The 25,231-nt window shown below is 37.0% G+C and overlaps 1 protein-coding gene across 3 annotated transcripts in view; it reads left to right on the top strand.

The window, feature by feature from the left end:
- FBXL17 (F-box and leucine rich repeat protein 17) overlaps positions 1-25,231 on the top strand; it is a 496,901-nt gene that overhangs the window by 133,775 nt on the left and 337,895 nt on the right. For 2 of the 3 annotated variants that reach the window (XM_042944688.1, XM_042944699.1), the window contains exon 5: positions 20,322-20,429. The exons of the other annotated variant lie outside the window; for it this stretch is intronic. In XM_042944688.1, coding sequence (XP_042800622.1) covers positions 20,322-20,429 — 108 coding nt within the window. The remainder of the gene's footprint in view (positions 1-20,321; positions 20,430-25,231) is intronic. 3 annotated transcript variants of the gene reach the window in all.

Below are 25,231 nucleotides of genomic sequence, written 5' to 3'. Positions count from 1 at the left end.
AGGGAGAGAGACTGAAATCCTCCTTCTTAAAGCTGTAAGGGTGGGGGTAAAGCATGCTCAGTCATTACAGTGCAGGATCAGAAGGAGTTAGGTCTCTAGGCCAGGGAATCAAGATCATGTGTCCATTTGCTGGTTGAGAGAGGGAAGGGAATGGGAAATGGAGATTGCAATGGGCTCCCTGGTTGAATCTGGCTTTGAATTTTTCTCAGCCTGTTCCTGCTTTAATGTTTCTATGTCAAATATAATTTAGAAAACTCAAGAGAAGGAAAATCTAGTGTATTAGTCTATATTTTAACTTTTTCTCTTGCTCCTCTGTACTTTCCAATGTTCTGAGATTCTTTCTTTTAGTATTTCCTTTCATTTCAAGAACTTCCTCTTGTTCTTTAGAGTAGGTCTGCTGGCAACAAAGTTTGTTAAGTTTCTCTTTATCTGTGAGTGTCTTGGTTTCCAGTTCATTCTTGAAGGATATTTTTGCTTGTTACGGGATTCTGGCTTGCATTTCTTTTCTCAGCACTTGAACAATATTGTCCCGTTTGCCTCTGGTGTCTATGGTTTCTGTTGAGAAACCTATTGTAATATTGAATTGTTTTTTGAATTCCACAATAGATTTAGCTGCTTTCAAGATTTTGTTTGGTCTTTAATGTTTAGGAGTTTGATTATGATACATCTTGGCATTTTTTTTTTGGTCCTGTTTGGGGTTCACTCATCTTCTTGAATTTGTAGGTTTATTTCTTTAACTAATTTTTTTAAGTAGCTAAATTCTCTGGATTATTTTTTACCTTATATATCCCTGACTGGGTGCAGGAGAAGCCAGCAATCTGGAAACATCAATGAGCACAGACAAAAAACAAACAAACGAAAAACCCCTCAGAAAATGGCCTCAGGAAAACTCTGCTGTCTTACTGTTTCTGGTCAAAGGATCAGAGTCTGAATGTGTTTGTTTTATATATGATGCCCAGGGTTTTTGCTGTACTTAGGAGGAAGAGTAGAATAGTTCATCCTATTCTGGAACCACAGTGCTAGCTTGAATGTTAATCCCTGACACCTGATGGGTAGGAATCATGTCCCTTCCTAGCTTTGTCAGAAGCCATGAGCCCTCCGAAGATGTTTAGAAGGCAGTAAAAGTTAAGTGGCATGAATAAAAATTAAAATATGCTCAAAACTTTTTAAAAATCAAATTTGAATATCATAAATTTATATACATTAATTTTAAGGGCGCAGTGTGTTAAAAATTTCAAATCTGAGGTTAGAATAAATCTGATATTAACAGAAAAAAATTTAATTATAATATCTTATATTTTTATGTGAGTGACCTTATTTATGAAAAAGCCTTAATCTGATAGTCTTATCTTCATTTTACAGAAGGCAAAACTGGGGTACAGAAGATTCAGTAATGTATCCAAGGTGGCCACAGTACTGCCTAGGGCACAGCTGAATTTGATACCTGGATGTTTTCATTCTTTCCATATACTTTCTATATTCACATCTCTAGGCCCTTGAGCCTCTTATTTTGTTGTGGTCCTTCCTTACCTCCATGCCTGGAATGATCTTTTAAAGGTCTTTCCTTTTTCAACTTTCATGATACCATTTGGTCCCTTTACACATTTATAAAACAAATTGCTTTGTCTTCTGTGATCCCAAAGCAATTTTGCAAAACTATTTTAGCATTTGTCTCATGTTATTATGGGTATTTGTGTATATTACCCTCCACTACCGCTGCACACACATACGTGTTAGAGCGATCCTTTACATAGTTGATGATAAACTTTTATTAACTGAATTAAGATTAAAATCTGACTCCCAGCTAGAGACTTACTTTCCTATTTTGCATTGCATTCTCTGAATATAATGAAGTATACAGTGTTGGGTAGGTACAAATTGCCCAAGATTTTAAGAGACCAAGCCTCTTCACCTAACTAAACCAAAAGCCTGATTGAACAAAGATGTTTGTTTTGATGCTTTAGTGGTTTGTTTTCTTTATGAAATTCTGAAAACTTAGGTTTTACTCCAGATTAACATATAATCTTTTCTATCTTTTGCCAAATTAACAGATTCATTTGAAAGCAGTTACACTGAGCTTGTATTATACATGGGTCCTTTACATGCATCATCTCTTAATTCTCACTACAACTTGATGGGGGCAAATACTATAGTCGCTCTACTTAAGATGACAATATTGGAATTTGGACAGATTAAGTATGTGGCTGGTATGTGGTAAATTAGTATTTCAAATCCAATTTTTGTAACTCTAGATCCAAGTCTTAACCATCTGAAGTTGTAGAGATGCTGTTCACCCATTTATTTTTATATACATGCTTATACGCATAGTGTTTGCCAGTGTCTGGTGTGTGCATTTTGAAAACAGGAAGAAGTGGGAAAGATCTGTGGTCAGAGGACTAAGGAAAGGGGCAAGTTGTATGTAATCTCTTCCTCATTCAACACCTTGTACTTGGTTTTAATTTCTGTGGTTAGAGGGAAGGGGCCTGAAGCTATATGAGAGACAGACAGACATTGTGAGGTAGTGGGCCCCAACAGAAAAGCTTTGGTGATTCAGGTGAAGGGGGTTGGCAAAAGTCATGGAGGACTGATTGCCCTGGTTCCATTGGTTCTACTTCTGCTGAGATTCCAGGAATGGAGCTGCGGGAGATCACCCTGTGACACTGGGGCGGTCATGAGAGCCAGGACAAACCTGCAGCTCTGTTGAGAGGCTGTGCTGTAACAGACATGGAGCAACAGGAGCCAGAGCAGGAGGAGCAGAACAGGTCAACACCTTATGGGAATAGCATCTAACAGATGGGCATTGGGGCAGGAGTGAGGCATTACTCTGGACACCTCACAAATGACTGTGGAGAAAATTTAGAGTTGCTAATTTCCATGCATCAGGCAACTGGGAAATTTTAGCTCCCTAATTAGGTCATTAAAAGCAAATTTGACCCTATTTTATAGTCCCATATGAGTGAGGTCTGGGATACATTTGATTTGTATTGTTTTCAGACAAAATACAGGTGAGAAGCTGTGTGATACAAGCATATTATCACTATGTTGTTGAAGCGGTTTGCTTTGTGAATCCCTGGAATGCATCCCTCCACTAAACATCATATATTTCTGTACATTGAAAGTATCTTTTAATACTGAGTTCTAGCGTATATCTTGTTTTGTAATCTAGCTGTGTGTTGGAAATTTTTCCTATTTGTATTTTGGTTCTAAATTAGTGAATTGACTATATAGTATTCTTCTTGTTCCTTAATAATTTTTAAAAATTTACATGTTTTTACTATATAGGAAAAAGATATAAGCAGATTCTTAAAAACTTGGCTTTGGTCTATCCAAGCAAAGTGTACTTAGATGTATTATATATTGCTTTATGGTATATTTTCTTCTTCTTCTTTTTTAAGTTTATTTATTTTGAGAGAGAGAGAGCGAGCAAACAGGGGAGGGGTAGAGAGAGGGAGAGATAGAATCCCAAGCAGGTTCTGCACTGTCAGCGCAAAGCCCGACATGGGGCTCAAACTCACAAACCGTGAGATCATGATCTGAGCCAAGATCAAGAGTCGGATGCTTAACCAACAGAGCAACCCAGTATATTTTCTTCTTATTGTGTAGTTTATAGAAGCAATTTTAGAAGAATAAAGGCCATTGGGGCACCTGGCTGCCTCAGTCAGTAGAGAATGCAACTCTTGATCTCGGAGTTGTGAGTTTGAGCCCCACGTTGGGTATAGAGATTACTTAAAAATAAACTCTTAAAAAAATAAAGGCCGGGGAGAAGTATAGTACTAATTTACATTTAATATTTTAAAACTTAAAATAACTTATGTTCTATTTTTTCCAATTTCTAAGAAAATTTATGTTTTTTCTTAAATTTTTCTAAATTGGAAAATTTAGAAAAAGAATAAAGTTTAAAAAGCCCTCTCCTGTGCTTTTTCCTTTATTAGCAGTTTTCTTTTATGACTATAAGAGTAAAAATATTGATGTAGAACTTTGGAGAATGAGAAAAGCATAAAGAAAATTAAAATCACACTTAGATAATCCCACCCCAAAGAGGTAGTTAACATTTTATTTTTCAGTTTTTTCTCTCTGCATATATACCTAATAGAATCATATTTCTACTACTAATAATTATATATTCTGCTTTTTCATTTACATTATATTTTCCTACTTCATTAAATGTTTTAAGAAATATGATTTTTCCTGGCCATGTAGCACTCTATCAAAAATATATGCCATCATTCAACCATTTTAATACATTTGGGAGCTTTTAGTTTTTTCATTACTACAGATAGTGCTGCAGTGAGCATTCTGGTCCACAAATCTGTCTGCTTCTCTGCTTAGCCTGTTGTATAGAGGTCCCCAGAAGTGTTCTTCCTGGGTTAAAATGTGTAAACATCTTTAAGACTTTACACTGTAGTTTAAATAAATATAAATGAAATCATCTAGCATAGTACCTGGCGAATAGGCACTCAAATACTGACTTTTTTCTTAACAGTAGAAATCCTGCATTTTATTTGTTTCATCCTCATTGATAATTGATTTTCCACTACCTGCCTTTCCAGGATTTTTTTAAAAAAAGTAAAATGTATAGCCAAAGTGGGGCTCGATCTTGTGACCCTGAAATCAAGAGTTGCATACTCTACCTACCAAGGTAGCAAGTTGCCCCTCCTGGATTTCTTTTATTCATCCGTTCATCTATTCAGTAGATGTTTATTGAGCACCTACTATCTGTCAGGCCCTGTGCTACTGGTACATGTTAACTTGGACTTGGGGAAACCATCATGGAAATACTTGAAAACTTCCTTGACCCCTATACCTAGAGAAATGAATCAGTTCTTGATCTTGTACAACATGAGCTCTCCCCTTCTGAGCTTCTAATTACAAAAAAAATGAAGTGAAACAGATTTATACAATTGACATTTTAATTTTTTTCTGCCAGAATTGACAAAGAAAATGCCTCCTTTGCATTCATGTTACTTAGCATGACATCTTTTGTGAAGGTTAAGTGTGTGTACCAAGTGGACTAGGTCAAGGGTGGGTAATGGACTCACCATCTTACTTCCAATTATTGTGGGAACCTTATTAAACGAGGTGGGATTTCATAAGCTGTTTGAAATGTAAGAAAGAACATTTAGTGAGCTATGAATGTATTTGTCTGACATGATGAAAAATGTATAACCTAATTTTAGGTTTTGTTTTTTGATGATAGGTTTTCTTGTTTAAAGAATGTTAACGTGAATATGTAAGAAATGTTCTATATTCATACATTAGGGTGTTTGTACTCTTTTTTTAAAACAAGTCATTATTGTCTTTCATTTATGATTAAAACACAGATTGTTAAGGCTTTATACCTTGGTAGATTTTATTCATCCTGGGAAGCATTTTCTCCTGTTAAAATATTAAAGCCTAATCTGAAATATTTTCACAAACACAAGTGACTTTTTGAAGGTTGTGCTCTTGCTTCTGTGCATTGTCTTTTTGCATATTATACATCAGCCTCTCAGAGAGGGGTGTGTTCTTTGTTGCTATAGAATATTGTACATTCAAATGAAGTCTACTTATATATTCATGACTTAAACACCTTTGTAGAAACCTTCCTTATAAACACAGGTGAAAAAAAATTTGCTATTCTACTTATTACCCAGCACCTTGTATATTTAGAAGCTTGTTACAAAGCCTCATTTTGGGTGTGTATACTTTGTTGTGCCTTACAAAGTCTTTAACAATAGTAGGAATATGCTGTCAAACCTAAGTGCTTAGAGTAAAATAATTTGTCAAGTTAGAACATTAATAATAGAATCAATGTACCCAAACAAAATAAAGTTATTTGGGTTATTTCCTTTTATTACTTATTATTTAAAATGTATTGCAAAATACAGGTAAACCTGATGTGTACAGTTAAACTTGTTACTGATATTTTACCACCCAAAGACTCATTTAACTTGTGTTTTTTTCCCTTCGATACCAAACTTCAGACTGGTGGACATGTATAGAGTAGAACAGTTTAGGTATTGGTATTTCTATTTATAATGACTTGGTGGTGGATAGGTGGGACATATTATAACAGAGAGTTTCATTAAGTGCCGATTTACATTCTATCAAGTACGATGGTAGCAATAAAATTAACTTAGTATAGTAATGTTCTAGCTCCAAGGAATTGGGGAAAGGAAATGTATACATTGAGTAGTGGCTAAATTTTTTGAGCACTTTGCATGGTAGGTGTGTAGCACACGTCTCTTGGAATGCTCATAAGAATTCCATTAGGTTCATATCTTATTTTCACACTTTTTGGATAATAAATAACTTCCCTAAAGTCACACAGCTAGAGAGAGGTTGATCTGGATTGCAACCCAGGCAGTCTGGGCTCAGTGATTTCTTAGACAGCTGTATAATACTGCTATTTCTTTTTGAGATAAATAAAAAATGTAATATCACTGATTTGAAATTAATGCAATAATTATATTTAAAAAGCTTTCATGCCACATTATGACCAGCCACTAATGAAAACGTATGACAGTGGCCATAAAAGATGCAGAAGAAACATGAGGAAAAGGAAAGGAAGGACCCAGAGAAAGGAGGTGAGGTGAGGTGACCGATTGAAAGGGGAGAGGACAACAAACGAAGAGGGATTCTGGCAGAGGTTGAGGAAGGAAGCAGAGAATGCTAGTTACATAGGTAAGAAAAGAACCAGAGACAGCTTAGAAGTCTAAGTAAAATTGCTTTTTTCATGGCTGGCTTTTCCCTTGCTTTGTGAGTTTCAGCATGCCTTTTGGAATACTAACTTTTCTGCAATTCACAGTTCTTTCACTCTTCTTTGTGTGTTAGCCCTCTGGGACTTAATTTCATTTCATCCTTTATGATGAAACTTCATTCAAAGTTGGATGATTCAGAATTCAAGTTGTATATATTCTTTTTTTTCCTATTTTCTTACATAACTCATGATACACATCTGCATAATGAAATTTTGGTAAGTGATCTGTCTGATGGATTTAATTTAGTCTTCAATCATACTCTTGTGAATTTCTCTTTTATACTTTTGAAATGAATCCTCAAACTAGCCATATCTGTTAATTTAAAGGTTTTATTTACAAACAAAATAAAGTTTGACAGAATAGAAGAGACTTTACTTTCAGAGAATGAAACTTTTTTTTTTTTTTTTTGGTGATATGACCAAAGAATGAATTATATGTTTATGAAACAACTACTTTATTTTCAATTATGTGTACTTATTACTTAATTGATTCCAAATTTAGTGCTCAAATAGATTATTTGGTTTTATTTTAAGTACCTTACTGATTATTTTGCAATGAAAAGAGCACTGGGCTGATATGTAAACTTGGACAGGTTACTTTATCTATTTCTTTATTTGTAAAATTGAAATCACACCTGCCCGTTTATCTCACTGGGTGAGTATGCAAATGTGTATGTGTACTAGAAAATACCTTGTAGATATTGTTGCTAAATACACCTATGGTTGTTACATTAGTATATTGCTTTTAGATTCCCCTTTCCATTACTTAAAAGATGAGCAGATACAGAATAGACTAATTCTTCTGTTTCATTTAGATTATCCAAATATTGAATTTCAATAAACTAAAGCAGTATTAGTCAAAGAAACTTGGTCAGCAAATTGCAAGGAAGTGGTTAAGTCATACCCAGCCTATCATACATCTTTTTAATAGGGACAAATATCTATGCCATTAGTTCTGGACCAATGTCTTTCCCTTTCACAAGACTTTTAATGCATAACTTATAAATCTCTTTATCAGCCAATCTGACTTTTCCAAACCCAGACTAACATTAAGGAAGATAGAATGAGTAAAAATCAGGGAAGGTCAAATAAGCAATCAAATGATCAGATTCTCATTGGACACTAATGGAATTTTAGACTTTTAGAAAATGATTAGTTATGAATTTCAATGCCCTGTTGACAAAGGGTCAGTTTTTGTAAAATTATGGTAAAATCTTAATGAGATTTTTAAATCACTGTGTTGGATTATTATCTGCATAAAAAATGATACATAGTTCATATTAAGTCTCACATAAACATTTTTACTGAAAAGATAATGGTATTATGGCTATGATTTTTTAAAGAGCCTTATCTTTTAGAGATCTTTTGAAATACTTGCTGATAGTTGTGATGTTTTAGAAGTAGATGGGGCTATTGATGAAACAAGGTTGGCCATGAATTAGCAATTATTGAAACTCGATGATTGGCAAATGCAGGTTTATTTTACTGTTTTGCCTACTATTGTAAATTGTTGATATTTTTTATAATAAAAATAGGTGGGTGGGAGGATGGGTAAAATAGGTGAAGGAGATTAAGGGGATTAAGAGATACAAATTGCCAGTTATAAAGTAAATAGGTCACGAAGATGAGAAGTACAGCATAGGGAATATAGTAATAATATTGTTATAATGTGGTATGGTGACAGAGGATAACTACCTTTATCGTGGTGAGCATTGAGTGATATATAGAACTGTTGAATCACTATGTTGTATACTTGGAACTGGTCTAACATTGTAAACTACAGTTCAATAGTAAAAAAAACCTAAAATTAAATTTTAGTACTTTGTGTTTCTGATATACTTAGTGAAATAATTGTGTCATGCTAATTTAAAGTCAGAGTTGTACTGGCAAATGTGAAGTCTTAAAAAATCCTTGTCTTTTTCATGATCTATAAAATCAGGGGAGCCGGTCTGGCTCAGTTGGTAGAGCGTGCAACCCTTGATCTCGCGGTTGTGAGTTCGAGCCCCACATTGGGTGTAGAGATTGCTTAAAAATAAAAATTTTAAAAGTTAATATTTTTTATAGCTCTCTATTAAAAAGATATGAGGCATGTAATTAAGACTCAGCTTAAAGTGTTTGGGAAAAACCTTATTTGTAACAAGTACAATTTTTAGTCATATTTTTGGTTCCTTTCCATGTGAACTACCTAAGTATGGCATATATAGAAAATAATAATTCAATGACTATATTAATAGAGTGAACACATTTGTAACAAATGTTTAACATTTGTCCTTCTCACTAAATTGTAAACTCCATGAAGTCAGTCTGTAGGTCTTAATCATTGTGTGGAACACAGTGTGTAGAATATAACATATGCTCAGTAAATATTGTTGTGTGGTCATGGTTTAAGAGAAAACTATGTTTAAATAATCTGCCTTTAGATTTCATTTAAAAATGTATTAAAGATACGAAATTATTATTAAATGAAGAGCCCAGTGATGAAGGTCTTACTGAAATGATTTATAAAACAAAGCTATACTAAGTGTTTGTCTTCATAATTAGGTATTTCCTTTAATGTGACAAGTGCGATTCTTTGCTGTTTTTTTTGCAATACTGTGTCAAAGGAGAAAGCTTTCTAATGCATTAATTGTGAGTGTACCTACTGCACTCTGTTGAAAGGTATAATATAGGAAAGCAAAGGAAGATGGAAATGAAATAGTTTTTGTAGATTTTCAATATTTGAATGAACAAAAGGAGACATTTTATTCTGTTCTGATTTTTTTAATGTTTATTTATTTTTGAGAGAGAGAGAGAGACTGAGCATGAGTGGGGTAGGGGCAAAGGGAAGGGAGACAGAATTTGAAGCAGCCTCCAGGCTCTGAGCTGTCAGGACAGAGCCCAATACAGTGCTTGAACTCATAAATGAGATCATGCCCTGAGCCAAAGTTGGTCACTTAACTGACTGAGCCACCCGGGCACCCCTATTGTGTTCCATTTTTAAAGCTCCTATAAGTATAATGTATAGTCACTGGGTATTTAAATAAAATTTATTTCATTTGGGATTTTTATCATTATGGTACTTGACATATTCTTTGTCAGTTGTCAGATGTGGGTGCTTACTGATTATGGCATGTGTCTAGGCCTAACCGAGGTAACCTGTGGTGTGGTATTCTGCTGTTTCCTAGGGGGCATGGACCCTGCTGTGGTGATAGCCTTCTGGCCTGCTTCTCTGAGGCCAAAATCTCCCTTTGGCTGGTTCTGTGTGTACCTGCTGGACTTCGAAGTACAACTCTCCCTTCATCACCTTTCTCTTAAAGCCTTTAATTAATGGCTCTGTTAGTCATGGGCCTGCAGTATGTGTTAGCTTTACATTTCATACATTGCCAATAGGATAGATACCCTCATTATCAAGTCTTAAGTATCCTGTTTGGTTTTCAGCCCTCCGTAATCTGGTTACGTCTTCCATCTTGGCTTCAGATCTAATCAGAAGGCCTTGGGAAACTGAACTCCACTAAATTGGGATGCAGTATACAGACTGAAATATTCCCAGGAAGCTTTCTGATAGTTGTGGGAGCTAGATCTGTTCCTATTCCAACATGTAGCTTCTGTTCTTAGAGGCAGGGACTGTACCTTATCTTGATACTGCATTAGTGCTTAACATGAGGTGGTATGACTATCATAGGTACTCAAATATTTGGTGATTGAAAGGGGCTTAAGAAACTGAGCAACCCTGAGTGAAATAAGCCCTTCCTTAAAAACACTGTAAGTGTGTCTTTATTTCTAAAGATATTGCTGATTTAGTAGACTCGGGTAGTCATTTACTACTGGGGTCACTTTTCTTTCTTAAACTTATAATTCATTCAAATGATTATTACCAAATGGTTATTACTCAGACAACCAAACTCTTTTCCACCTGGCTTTTGCCCAGAATCCATAAGGCTTTTCTTCTCTGGTGAATCTTGTAAACTGGAACACATGGCAATATTTTGCCCTTTGGTTATAATGTTCAGTTAGAACCCAACCTAAGCAGATTGCTTTATGCTGGCTTTATTTTGCATTCAGAAGATGAGGGTACTCTACAGGCCCACTGACCACTCTGGCTGTAAGAGATGGAAAAAATAATTAAAGGTTAGCATTCCTCCTGAAAAATTCCCTAGGAAGTAGATTGACTCTGCCCTTGATCCTTGTTATTCTTTTTTCCTGGAGATAGAAAGAAGGCTTTTAATTGGTTCTGAGGTCTTGAGTGAGATTAGATAGTCATGCCAATAATTTCCCCACCTTAGTTTTCCAGTCCATTCCAGAATCGAAGTGCTGCTGTTGCTTTCTTTGAAAATCCTGTCCTTCACTTCATGAAGCCGTTTGTCTCATTCTTAGACTCTTGGAACAAATAAGACCAACAATTCACATTTTCTTGGCATTAGAAGGATTTGTTTTTCAATACTGGGCCAACAAGCCATTAATGTGCATCAAAACAGTACTTCGGGGGCGCCTGGGTGGCTCAGTTGGGGCGCCTGGGTGGCTCAGTTAGTTAAGCGTCCGACTTCAGCTCAGGTCACAATCTCACGGTCCGTGAGTTCGAGCCCTGCATCAGGCTCTGGGCTGATGGCTCAGAGCCTGGAGCCTGCTTCCGATTCTGTGTCTCCCTCTCTCTCTGCCCCTCCCCAGTTCATGCTCTGTCTCTCTCTGTCCCAAAAATAAACGTTAAAAAAAATTAAAAAAAAACAAAAACAAAAACAAAACAAAACAGTACTTCGTTCATTTTTATTTTTGGACCTTCTGTTGTGTGCCAGGTCCTGTGCCCAGCACTGAGGATACAGTTGTGTGAATGGGATAGATGGGGAGACCATCACATAGTGAACAAGGAGAGAGGACGGTGGGATTAAAGGAGAGATAAGAGACAGGAAGGAGGCAGATCATGTATGGCTTTGTAGGTTATAGAAGGAGTTTGGATCTCATTCTTAGAGTAATTGGTACCAGTGGAAGATTTTGAATAGCAGACTGACATCTAATTTTTAAAATCACTTTTTTTTTTGAAAGATCACTGTGGCTTGATGGGTGGAAAACAGATAGGTGGAATCAAGGGCAGGCAGAAAGAGGTCCAGTGTGCAGGATATTGAAAATGTGCAGGAGAAGGCTGGCACACCGTGGACCATGGTGGTGTATTGTGGCAGTAGAGGTGGCAAAGAGATAACCCTGAAGTGTACCCAAGACCATCTTAAATACTAATATTTGAAAGTTGTAGTTAGCTATGGTTTTTAGATTTAGTAATAGGATTGTTTCTGTCTTGTCATTTGCAACGACATGGATGCAGCTAGAGAGTATTATAGTAAAGTCAGTCAGAGAAAGACAAATACCATATGATTTCACTCATATGCAGAATTAAAGAAACAAATGATCAGGGGCCACTGGGTGGCTCAGTCTGTTAAGCCTCCGACTTCAGCTCAGGTCATGATCTCACTGTTCCTGAGTTCGAGCCCCGTGTCTGACTCTGTGCTGATAGCTTAGAGCCTGGACCCTGCTTTGGATTCTGTGTCTCCCTGTCTCTCTGCCCCTCCTCTTCTCATGCTCTGTCTCTGTTTCTGTCTGTCTGTCTCTTTTTTATCTGATCATTTGTTTCTTTTATCTTTATTTTTAAAAATTTTTTAATGTTTATTTTTGAGAGAGAGAGAGAGAGAGAGAGAGAGAGAGAGAGAGAGAGGGAGAGAGAGGAAAACCAAGAAACAGACTCTTAACCAAAGACAACAAATTGATAGTTACCAGAGGAGAAGGAGATGGTTAAATAGGTGTGCACTTGTCATAATGAGCATCAGGTGTTGTATGTAAGTGTTGAACCACTAAATTGTACACCTGAAACTAATATTACACTGTATGTAAACTAACTGGAATTTGAATAAATTTTTTTTTTAAAGACTGCAAAAATAGGGCTATTTCTGGATGGATTCTATAAGAATCAAGGAAACTTGTTAAAAGTGTGTATTTCTGGGTCCTGGATTAGTAGTTTTGGGGTGAAGTTTAGGAAAAACATTGAAGTTTTCTGAGCAAGGTCAAGAAATAATTTTATATTATTTAGTGCATTCATGTACTATTTAGTACACTCGTACGTTCTATAATGCCAGCAGCATAAACATATCGAAAGGTTGCTCTACCTTTTTAGAGTCAATACTAAAAATTCCTTTCATTCCCAGATATGCTAACAATCATTCCCCAAAGTTAATCTTTCAGCTCAGATTACAAAAATCCCTTTCATTGAATCTATCTTATTCTGATAAAGATAGATCTCTCCTTCCAAGTTCCAAGAAAACTTTTAAGTGTTAAAATAAGAATAAATTGCATCTAAAAATAAGGTAAAACCAGAGAGACAAACCATGAGAGACTCTTAAGTACAAACTGAGGGTTGCTTGTGGGGTGTTAGGTAGGGAGATGGGCTAAATGGGTTATAGGCATTAGGGAGAGCACCCAGGATGAGCACTGGGTGTTATATGTAAGTGATGAATCACTAAATTCAATTCCTGAAGTCATTATTACACTATATGTTACCCTGTCACTCTGCTTCTTTGGGGCTGAAGGGAAGGCCTTGACTTAGCTCTTGCATTTGAGTGAGATTAGCACCATGAAATGAATCACAGACACTCCTTACCACCAATGCTTTTTCTTGTTGTAACACTAAATGGATCTGCATCCTCTTTATGCAGATGTAGAAGTGTAGCTTGGCTTTTAGAATGCCAGTTTAGGGATAGGGTTCTAGTTTGTATAAGGTAAAGAGCATGGGTCTCAAAACCTAAAAGACTAAAGTGTAAGCCCCACTTTGCCACCTTCTAGCTGTGTAATTTTGAGGAAGTCAATTTCTAATAGGCCTATGTTAGGGGCCTATAAAATGGAAATTATGATGCTTCTTAAAGCTCTTATGAAGATCCCAGATGATGCATAGAGAAGACTTAGTGTGGCATACAGTACTGCCTTAGTAAATAGGGCCGTTTATTATTATCTAGCTGTTTTATTACCTACTCCCTCTTCAACTCTTTGGCTGCTAGTACCCCTAATCTTGGTTTAGTGTGAGCTGTGTCAAGAGATGAAAACACAATCCAAAAGCACATTTATAAACATTTACTCACCAAGCAAAATTGGTGACCCTGTACTGTCCATCTTCTGCTCTTTCTATTCCAGACAAGAGTTTTTCAGTCATATATGGCCATTTCTGCCACAGTGGCTATTACACTTCCCCTGTATTAGAATTTTCTAGGCCAATTCTTTCTTTTTTTTATTTTTTAATGTTTTAAGTATTTATTTTTGAGTGAGAGATACAGAGTGTGAGTGTGGGAGGGGCAGAGAGAGAAGGAGACACAGAATCCGAAGCAGGCTCCCGGCTCTGAGCTATCAGCACAGAGCCCGGCGTGGCGCTGGAATTCACCAGCTGTAAGATCATGACCTGAGCCGAATTTGGACACTTAACTGACTGAGCCACCCAGGTGCCCCATAGCCCATTATTTCTACTTCCTGAAGATGTTTCTCTCTTGTCTCCACAATTAGATCTCAGAAGAAATATATCTGATCGAGTGTAGTTCCCAAGAGCTTATGAGAACCAACATCTTTTTCCTTTGTCCCTTTGTACTCTGCATTTCTGGTTTTCATTTACTTCTAGGTTAGCCACTGGAGAAGGCCCTCTTACGATTCACAAACTAAGGGACACCTGGGTGGCTCATTAGGTTAAGCATCTGCCTCTTGATTTCAGCTTGTGAGTTTGAGCCCCTTATTGGGTTCTGCGCTGAGAGTGTGGAGCCTGCTTGGGATATTCTCTCTCTCTCTCTCTCTCTCTCTCTCTCTGGTCCTCCCCTGCTTGTGCTCTCTCTCAAAATAAATAACTTCAAAAAATTTTAAATAAAGATTCACAGATTGAAGCTCTACTAGAATCTTTGTGCATGTTTGTATTATTCAGGCTTTTTATGGTTCTCTCAACTCTGAAGACATACACTCCTTGCCATCATTGCTTTTTCTCATTGGAACACTAAATGGACCTGCATCCTCTTTATGCAGATATAAAAGTGTAGCCTGGCTTTTAGAATGCCAGTTTAGGGATATGGTCCTTCTCTACCTCTGCCATGTGAAGAGATAATGCTATTGAATCTGAGGTTCATCTTCCTCTTTCTCTCCATCACAGCTTTGACTCAAAGATTAAAATCTGCTTTGTAAGCTGATCTTATTCTTCCCTTATTTTTTGTTGCTTCTTTCCAAAACCTGAGCTACATTTCTGTTTGCATAGTAATTCCTATGTGCTGCCTGGTTTCCCACAGTCTTTGAGTTAGTGTGATCCTTCAAGGCCAACCATTCCAGGTTGGAGCTTTTTATCATTCCTGCATTAATAATAGAAAGGAAAGAACCATACAATCCTCTCAATAGATGCAGAAAAAGCATTTGATAAAATACTACAGAATCCATTTTTGTAAAAACCCTCAACACAGTAGGGATAGATGGTATATGCCTCAACATCATAAAGGCCATATATGGAAGACCCACAGCTAATATCATCCTCAATGGGGAAAACCTGAGAGCTTTTCCCCTAAGGTCAGGAACATGACACGGATGTCCACTCTCACCACTGTTGTTCAACATCATACTGGAAGTTCCAGCCTCGGCACTCAGACAACAAAAAGAAATATAAGACGTCCAAATTAGCAAGGAAGAAGTCAAACTTTCACTCTTCACAGATGACATGATACTCTACGTGGAAAGCCCAAAGACTCCACCAAAAAATTGCTAGACTGATAACATGAATTCAGCAAATTCACAGGATGTAAAATCAACATACAGAAATCTGTGTCATTTCTATACACCAAGAATGAAGCACCAGAAAGAGTGATCAAGGAATCGATTCCATTTACAATTGCACCAAAACCATAAGATACTTAGGAATAAACTTCACCAAAGAGGTAAAAGATCTGTACTCTGGAAACCACAGTATGTAATTTTTTAAACAAATGGTAGTAGGACAGTTGGATATTTATATGCAAAAAAGTGAATATTTACCTTACTTTGCGCTATTCACAAAAATTAACTCCTAGAGCACAATAGACCTAAAGGTTAGAGCTAAGACCACTATTAAGAAAATGAAAAGACCAGGCATAGAATGGAAGGAAATATTTATGAAACAAATATCTGATAAAGGACTTGTGTCTAGAGTATATAAAGCGCTTTTAAACTTAGTAAGACAACAAACCAGTTTTTAAAATGTGTAAAAAATGAAACTTACATGACTCAGCAACTCTACTTCTAGATATTTATCCAAGAGAAATGAAAATATATGTCCATACAAAGTATTATATGTGAATGATCACAGCATGATTATTTATCAAAGCCCAAACTGGAGACAATTCAAATATTTATTATCTGGTGAATAGATAGGTAGTAGAGCTATACAGTGGAGTTCTGCTCAGCAATAAAATGAGCCAACGACTGATCCATGTAGCAAGGGTGAACTTCCAAAACATTATGCTAGTGAAAGAAGCTAGAAACCAAAGACTACTTATGGTACAATTGTTTATATGGAATTTCTAGAAGAGGCAAACTATAGAGATAGAAAGCAAGACCAATGGGTGCTTAAGGGTGGGAGCTGTGATTGCCTGCATATGGGCAAAAAGGATGAAGGGCATGTTGGGGATGGTGCAGTCAAGGCACTTTAAAAGGATTGTGGTGGGGCATCTGGGTGGCCAGTGGGTTAAACGTCCCACTCTTGGTTTTGGCTCAGGTCATGACCTCGCGATTTTGGGAATTTAAGCTCCACGTGGGGCTCTGTGCTGGCAGCAGAAGCCTGCTTGGATTCTCTCGCTCTCTCCCCCTCTTTCTGCCCCTCCCCCACTTGCACCATCTCTCTTTCAAAATAAATAAACTTAAAAAAAATTTTTTTAACTGCATTGTGGTGATGGTTGCACAACTGTATAAGCTTACCAAGACTCAATAAACTATATCATAAAATGAGTGAATTTTATGGTATATAAACTATACCCCAATAAATATGTTTAAATAATTCTCCATAGCACTTGGGTTATGAGATAACTACCCAGTTTTTGCTTCCCTCTCCCCAAGAAGATGTCATAGCTCCTTGTCCCTTCAGTAGTATTTCTCAAGCTTTAAGGTACATGAGAATCACCTGGGCTGGGGGGATGCTATTTAGCTGGCTCAGTTGGTAAAGCATGAGACTCTTGATCTTGAGATTGTGATTTTGAGCCCCACATTGGGTGTACAGATTATTTAAATAAATAGTAAAACAAACAAATAAACAAGGAATCACCTGGAGATCTTACTAAACTGTAGATTAGGATTCAGTAGGTCTGTGATGGGGTCTGAGATTTTGCATTTTTAACAAGCTCCAAGTTGATGCCAGTGCTGTTGGCCACATTTTGAATGAAAGGCTTTTGAACTTGTTCAAAACTCAGGCTGCATGTTAGACTCTCTCTGGGTTGGGGGGGTAGCTTTTAGAATAAAATTAAGGCAGATCTCCACCAGAAATTAAATCAGGAAGCTCTTCAGGTAATTCTGATATGCAGTCAGGCTGAGAACCTTAACAAAATGGGATTCTTTTTACCATAATGGTTCAATAATAAGCTTCTACCAATGTCTCCCTCACTCTTGTCCCACAGTTTAGCCCAAAACTTAGAGCCCCCAAATTATGATCAGAATCTCTTGGAATAAGTAGGAGGGTAAGCCAGCAGGCTTTGACTACACTTTTTTTTTTTTTGAATTATTTTCTTACACATGTCAACCCCTTAGTCCTGGCTAAGAACTAGAATACAGAAGAAAGGGGAGCCTGGGATGATTATGATGATAATAGCTAAAATGTGTTAAGCAATTACAATGAACCATGTCCTGTTCAAAACATTTTATATGCATTTATCTAGCCTCATATTTTACCCTGTGAGCTAGGTACTGTTATTTTCTCTGTGTTATAGAAGGAACAAAGTATAGAGACATGAAATGACTTGCTTAAAATCACACAGCTAATAAGTGGTCCACCTGGGATTTGAAAAGAGTTAGGCAAACTACTGGGTCCCAGAGAAGCTGATACTCACCAGTACCTGCTGCTTGCAGTCTATACTTATTTCTGCCTGAAACAAGTGAGATATTTAACCCCAAATTTCTAACATATCTTCTATTCTTCGGACTGGAGCCAGACCCTGCCCGAATCTTCAAGGCCCTTTGATTAGTCTCCTAAAACATACCCAAGCGTAGTAAGAGTGTTTCTATACCCCAAGGACTTACTCTGGTCTTGCTTGACTTATAGGACTCTGTTGGTGCTGGAGGCTCCTCTGAGTTCTCTTGTTCTGATTGCTTGAGCTGAACGAGGAAGACCCGCAAACCAAATTTTTAATACCCTTTTTTCTTCTCTCTGCAAGATTTAACACCTTGGACCTGAGCTTTCTTGTGTCCTTAATCCTTATCTGAGTTCCTCTCCCCTCCTTGAAGATGGAGGTAGGAAAGGCTAGATGTTAGAGTGAGATTGGGCAGGGTATTTAACCACCTGACCATATGTATTTAACCTCTGTTAACCCCTACCCTCTTTTTAAAAAATAGAAATTGGTTTCCATTGAGGCTTCAGGCGATTTTAGTGCTTGAAACATTCTTTGTTAACATAATGTTTTTTAGAAAGCTGAGTGTCAGGAAGGCCCATTTTTAATTTATCAATGGCACCCTTAGCCTTAATATGCTAAAGCATACTTTACTTTTGAGGGCAGAATTAATCTTTTATCAGATGTACCATGGATGCTGTTGGTTTCATTATTTTAGGAAAATGTTCTTGTGATTGTTTTAGAATTAATGCTACCCACATACCTTTATTTTCCAATATCTATTCAGAATAGATAAGGAAGATACAAAGTGTCACCCATATTAAAGCTAATGCAAAAGAGATTTGTCACTGCTGTTTGAAAAACTAACAAAGGTGTTTAACTTGTTGATCTCATCTTGACTGTGAAGAAAATGAAACTGAAGCCTATGGTAGAGAATATTTGGACCTTCTTTTATAAAATACCACTTTGTGGAACAGTGAAGAGAATTTTAGCACAATTACAAGAGATAATTTTATACACTGAAATTTTCTGGAGGTGGGGGAAGACAAAAAAGGAATTTCACTTTGCCCTTTGTTTAAAGCAGGGCCAGGTGGAAATGTCAAAAGTTGTCAGGGTAACTTCTTGGCAGCACTTGGGCCTCAAGCTTTTACATGCCTAGGAGTCACTCAGGGGCTTATTAAAAATAGGGATTCTTGGGCCTCACCCTTTTGGCTCTGAATATTTAATGAACTCCTCAGGGAATTCTAATATGTATTACATTAGTCAGGGTTTTCTTGAGAAACAGAATCTGTATGAGAGAGAGAGAGAAAGAGAGAGAGAGAGAGAGAGAGAGAGAGAGAGAAAATGTGTGTGTGTGTGTTTCTATAAAGAGATCATCGTAAGGAATTGGCTCACACATTTATGGAAGCCAAGAAGTTCCAAAACCTGAGGTCGCAATCTGGAGACACAGAAAAGCTGATGATATGGTTCTAATCTGAGTCCAAAGGCATAAGAACCAGTAGAGCCAACAGTGTAAGTTCTAGTCCAAGTTTGAATCTGAAGGTAGGAGACTGATGTCTCAGCTTGAAGATAGCCAGGTAGAGAGAGAAAGAGCGAGAGCGAGAACAAAAGAGCTAGAGTGAGAGAGAGTGAGCCAAGTCTCCCTTACTCAGCTTTTTTGTTACATTCAGAACTCCAGTGGGTTAGATGAGGCCCACTCACATTGGGGAGGACAGTCTGCTTTCCTCAGTACACCATCTCAAATGTTAATCTCGTCACAAATATCCTCACAGACATACCCAGAACACTGTTTAACCAAATATTTTGGTGCCCCATTGTATAGCCATGTTGACACATAAAATTAATCATCACACCACCCAAATTTAAAGAATTTGAAGCAGCGAGGGGCAAAGTCAGATTCCTTGAAAGAAACACTTGAAGGTAGAAACCTTATAAAGAGACCATTGTTGTCTTTTAGGAACCAGTTATATAATTTCCATGATAAAAAATGTTCAGACCAGGCAAATCCATAGAGGTGGAAAGTTGCCAAGAATTGAGGGCAAGAGGTGGATTAGGGGAGTGACTGCCAATGGACATGGGGTTTCTTTTGGGGGTGATAAGCATGTTCTAGGGTTAGATGGGTGCACAATTGTGAATATGCTAAAAACCACTGAACGGTACCCTTTGAAAGGGTGAATGTTATAGTGTGTGGATTATATGTCAATAGAAAATATGTATATTGAGAGAGATTGTTAGGAAGAAGTGGTGATGGAGAGAGAGTGTTGACATCTTGGGTGCCTGGCTGGTTCAGTCAGAAGAGCATGTGCCTCTTGATCTTGGGGTTGTGAGTTCAGGCCCCATGTTGGGTGTAGAGATTACTTGAAAAAGAAATAAAGTTCAAAAAACCCACAGGAGATATTGCTGCATGTTTGTAAACAGATTAAAATGAGCCAACGGAAAGGGAAATATTAATGATGCGAGGTAGGGCAGAGGGAATTTGCAGGAGCCAAATCCTTAAACTCGCTGGGATGCCACCTTGAATAACTTTATTCATGTCCCTTCCCTAGGTAACAGATCAGTCAGTGAAAGCATTTGCTGAGCACTGTCCTGAACTTCAGTACGTTGGCTTCATGGGTTGTTCGGTTACTTCTAAAGGAGTCATTCACCTAACCAAGGTAGGTTCTGTGGCTGCATCTCCTTAGCCTTTCTATCATTCATATCAGCACCCTAGCATTGGTAAATGTATTTGAGTGAGGAACAGTCAGACCATTACAGGACTGTACTAGGATTGGGGTGCCTGGGTGGCTCAGTTGGTTAAGCATCGGACTTCGACTCAGATCATGATCTTGAGGCTCCTGAGTTTGAGCCCCGCATCGGGCTCTGTTCTGACAGGTCAGAATCTGGAACCTGCTTCACATTCTGTGTCTCCCTCTCTCTGCCCCTCCCCTGCTCACACTCTGTATGTCTCTCTCTCAAAAGTAAACAAACATTAAAAAAAAAAATAAAAGTGTACTAGGATTTGGTAGTTGAGATCAGTTTAAAGCAACAATACAAAATTTATCCTTTCTTAAATGGAACATTCATTTAAACAAGAAAGCTTACTTTCTTGCTTTTTCATTGCCAATGACTATGAGATAAATATATGCATTAAAGAAACTGATCTATCTAACAAAAATTATTTAAATGTTAATTTATTGCATTTGGCTTTTAGGAAGTACATATGGCTCATGCATATGATTAAGCTGAAAATGAAAGGTGAAAAGAGAGGTGAATTTATGTCAAAAATTAACCTTCTAGGAGAGTTCACTTTTATACCAAATATATAAAATATCATATTTTGGCAATGATGAAAATGCCAGTTCCTTTGTAATCTCTCACTTATGTCTCATCTTTACTCCAGAGCTTTAAAATAATTAGGAGCTAATTCTTACATGTGTGTAGTGAAGAATGGATGACTATAAAATTTACCTGTGTATTACCTGAAATTTGTCATTGGATAGATTTCAACTGCATCATATTATACTTAAGATAATGGGTATGAGTCCTTGCCTTTCCCACTTTGTAGTTGAGTAACCTTTTCATTCACTTTTCCTTCATTTCACTACTCTTAGGAAACTGTTGTGTTAGCAGCACAATGTTGAAATAAAACGTTTGAGATCCCAGGTTTCTTAGGGCTTGGTCTCTTCAGGTCTCTTTAAGCTTACAGTTTAGTGGGAAATAATCTTTTTCTTTTCTTTCTAGGAAGAGAGCAAATGATAATGAGTTACGTGGGACTCTCCAATAAAGGCACAGGGGATAGTTGCCTGGGCTCTGTTGTTAGCTTGAGTTTGAATCTTGTCTTTGGCACTTATTAGCTGAGTAGACAAATATTTTTCAGGGTATTAATTGAAATAATACATGCAAGGTGCTTGCCTCAGTGTCAAAATTGCAGTAAATGCTAAGTTAATGTTACTCCTAATATTAAAATGGATTTTGTTATATCTAAGTTGCTTGAAAATCAGAGCAAACTTTGAGAGAAGAATATCAAATCACTGTTTTGGTCTGGTGTGTCTGAAACAGATCCTGTGATTGTCCTGTGTCTTAAATGACTGATAACTGGCCAACTTTAATTGTTTTTTGAGGATCAGAGACTAAAGCTGGTGGAGAGGAAAAACACATCATTCTCAATTATTGTTCTATCAGAATATCTTAGTGTAACCAAGACCATACATGACCATAATTTTTATTCATTTCCTATAACCTTGGCCTGGAACATCTTGGTGGATGAATGTTTTTCTAGTCACATCTAATGTTGTTTATAGTGTAGAGTAGAAATGCCTTTGGATGAACAGATTGTGCACAACAAGTGTTATAATGACCATATGTGGGATTTTTATGATCGCTAGAAATTGTACTCATTAAAGACAAAACAAGACTTATTAGATCAGTAAGTGCTTCCCTGAGCATTTTGAGATGGCCAAAAATTATGGTACACTGGTACTTAGAAGATCAGAATTACTCTCAGTGACAAAATAGCAGCTATAGCAAATAGCAAATGTCTGCGTTGGAGGGCTGAATTTGCTGCGAATGTTCTTCTGAAGATTATAGGCCAGAATTGGTGGTTTGGACTGTCAGTAGTTCGAATCTACTGGATTAATATCAAAGCCAGTCCACAGACTTTTGAGGATCATTCTTTGTTGGTCAATAAAGTCTTTTGCTCTGATGAGAAGACTAGTTGGTGGTATAATATTGCTTATTTTCCTGGATTCAAATAAAGGCAAGATAGAATTTTAAGCATGCATAGCTTCTCTAAAGCTATTTTAATTGTTTTTATCTCTTGAAAACTAAGGGTAGAAATCATGTTTTAGGGGCACCTGGGTGGCTCAGTTGGTTGAGCGTCTGACTTCCACTCAGGTCATGATCTCACAGCTCGTGAGTTTGAGCCCCACATGGGGCTCTGTGCTGACAGCTCGGAGCCTGGAGCTTGCTTCAAATTCTGTGTCTCCCTCTCTTTCTGCCCCTAACCCACTCACATCCTGTCTCTGTCTCTCTCAAAAATAAACAAACATTAAAAAAATTTAAAAAAGAACTCAGGTTTTAATAAAATAAAAGCTTTTGGGTTAAAATATTTGCATTCTGACAGTTTTCATACTCAGATATTGCACAAAATGTAATTTACATTCACAAAATGTTTATAAATATATAAATGCTCCGAGGAAGTTGTGTTACCCTTCTTATCATCGTGGTATATAATTTTTAAATTAATGATTTAAGAGATGTGAGATGCAGAGTGTTGAGAGCTATTGGTGTAAATATGTTTAAGTTTATATGGTTTAGAAATTCTTTCCAATATATTACTTTTCTAAGTCTCTGGCTCTCAGTTTGCTAAAAGAGGCAAATGACATAAAACCTCCATGATTTAGTTTCCTGTCTATGAAGAGATGTGTCTAAATTAGATGATCTATCTTTAGAGTTTTTTGTACCCAGAAGAACCTATGCATTTAAAAGTAATTGACCTATGGGGCACCTGGGTGGCTTAGTCGGTTAAGAGTCCTACTTGATTTCGGTCAGATCTTGATCTCATGGTTCTTGAGATTGAGTCCTGTGTCAGGCACTGTGCTGGCAGTGCAGAGTCTGCTTGAGATTCTCTCTCCCTCTCTCTCTGCCCCCCCCCTCTCCTGTGCACATGCTTGTTCTCTCTCTCTTAAATAAATAAATTTAAAAACAGAATCATTAACTTAGAAGGGACTATGAGGGGGGTCTCCCTGAAACTAAGAGACCAAATTAATAATTTAGAAAGGAAAATTGGGGAAGATTTGGAATAGGTGGAAAAATATTGATATCCTATTACTATGGTTCATTGGGCTCAATTTTACTTTGATGCTCTCAGCCTTGACTAGACTGTTACTCATTTTGCAATATTTATTGACGAAATACCCTTAGTCTTCAGATAAATTCTGCTAATATCAAATAATCTTTGAATAGGAGGTCTTCCTTCTAGGCTCCTATGACTGCAAATTAGAGTCCAGAAATAGCTAAGACTGAATGCAGCCAAGTTGAGAAGATAAAGTCAGGTTCACTAGGCTGTGTTTGGAAACATTGAGACCCATATTTAAGAAGCAATAATAAGAACTTTTGAGGTCTCCATTTAACAGTTGAGAATCTTAGTGACGTGTTATATGTGACAGAATTGAGTCTTCTCCAACACAGGTATGTTTGTTCTTTCACTGCAATGTATCTGTTTATAAATATAAAATATTTCTATATTGTTTTCCCTCCTACTCTTCAAAAACAGATTTAGCAAATGCAAATATGTAATTAACCCCTAGCGTCTAGATGGTGGTGCCTAAATATCATTTGCCACTGAACTAATAGAAACACGTCAAAAGGACCCAAAGTAAACATGAAATGGTTCCCAGTGGCCTAAGTTGGCTTACTTTGAATATCAAAAGCCATTCCTAATGGCTGCAATGGGTTAAAGCAAACCAAATGTACAAAAATCTTGAATTCATAATGATATATAAAAAACAGAATAAAATGATTTATTTTTCTAGCTAAAATGGAGCAATAGGGACCAGATTTACTCTTTTCCTTGAAATATCCCGCAAACCAGGCAAAATATATGTAACAGTAGTCTTCAAGACACTGGCTGTCAGACAACTAAGGACAGTGATCCCTGAGATATGAGAAGCAAGAGGAGTCCTATGATTGCTTCCATCTAATGCATTGAAAGAATTTCCAGCACATAGCACAGGGTGGGCATGGGGGAGGGGTGGTAACCCAGGCAAAACTCAGCAGACACTCTTGAGTTAAGACAGAACAGGAAGTCCAGGGAGACCAAGGCAGCCAGAGTTCAGAGGACAGACCACCAGAGTGGAGAGAACCCCATAGAGAACTCATAGGGAATCCCAGAGGTCTGTAGATGATCTCTTTTGCGCACCCAATCCTAAATAACCCATGAGTACAGAAGAAATCAAAAGAGAAATTAGCAAGTATTTTTAACTGAATGAGAATGAAAACACAACACTGATGATTTAGTGTGATCCTGCTAAATTACCCTTTAGGTAAAATTAAATAGCACTAAACACCTATATAAGAAAAAAAAAGAACATCTGAATTTGGTGACTTTCTATGTTATAAACTTTTACCTTATGAAACTTAAAGAAGAAGAGCAAATTAAACTCAAAGTAAACAGAGGAAAGGAAATAGTAAAGATCAAAGTGGAAGTCAATGAAATGGAAAACAAAAATAAAAGAAAAATCATTGAAATTAAAAACTGGTTCTATGATAAAATAGATCAAATTGATAAATCTCTACTTAAACTGATTAAGAAAAGGAGAGACAGAGAGACAAAGACAAGACACAACTTGCCAATATCATGTCATAACTACAGATTCTACAGATGTTAAAAGGATAACAAGGGAATTTTGTATGTGTTTATGCCTATAAATTTAATAAATTAATGAAATGAAAAATTCATTTGAAAGATTACCAAAGC

Source organism: Panthera leo, chromosome A1 (genome assembly GCF_018350215.1).
Source record: "Panthera leo isolate Ple1 chromosome A1, P.leo_Ple1_pat1.1, whole genome shotgun sequence".
Lineage (NCBI taxonomy): Eukaryota > Metazoa > Chordata > Mammalia > Carnivora > Felidae > Panthera > Panthera leo.
This window is presented reverse-complemented; position numbering and strand designations above follow the sequence as displayed.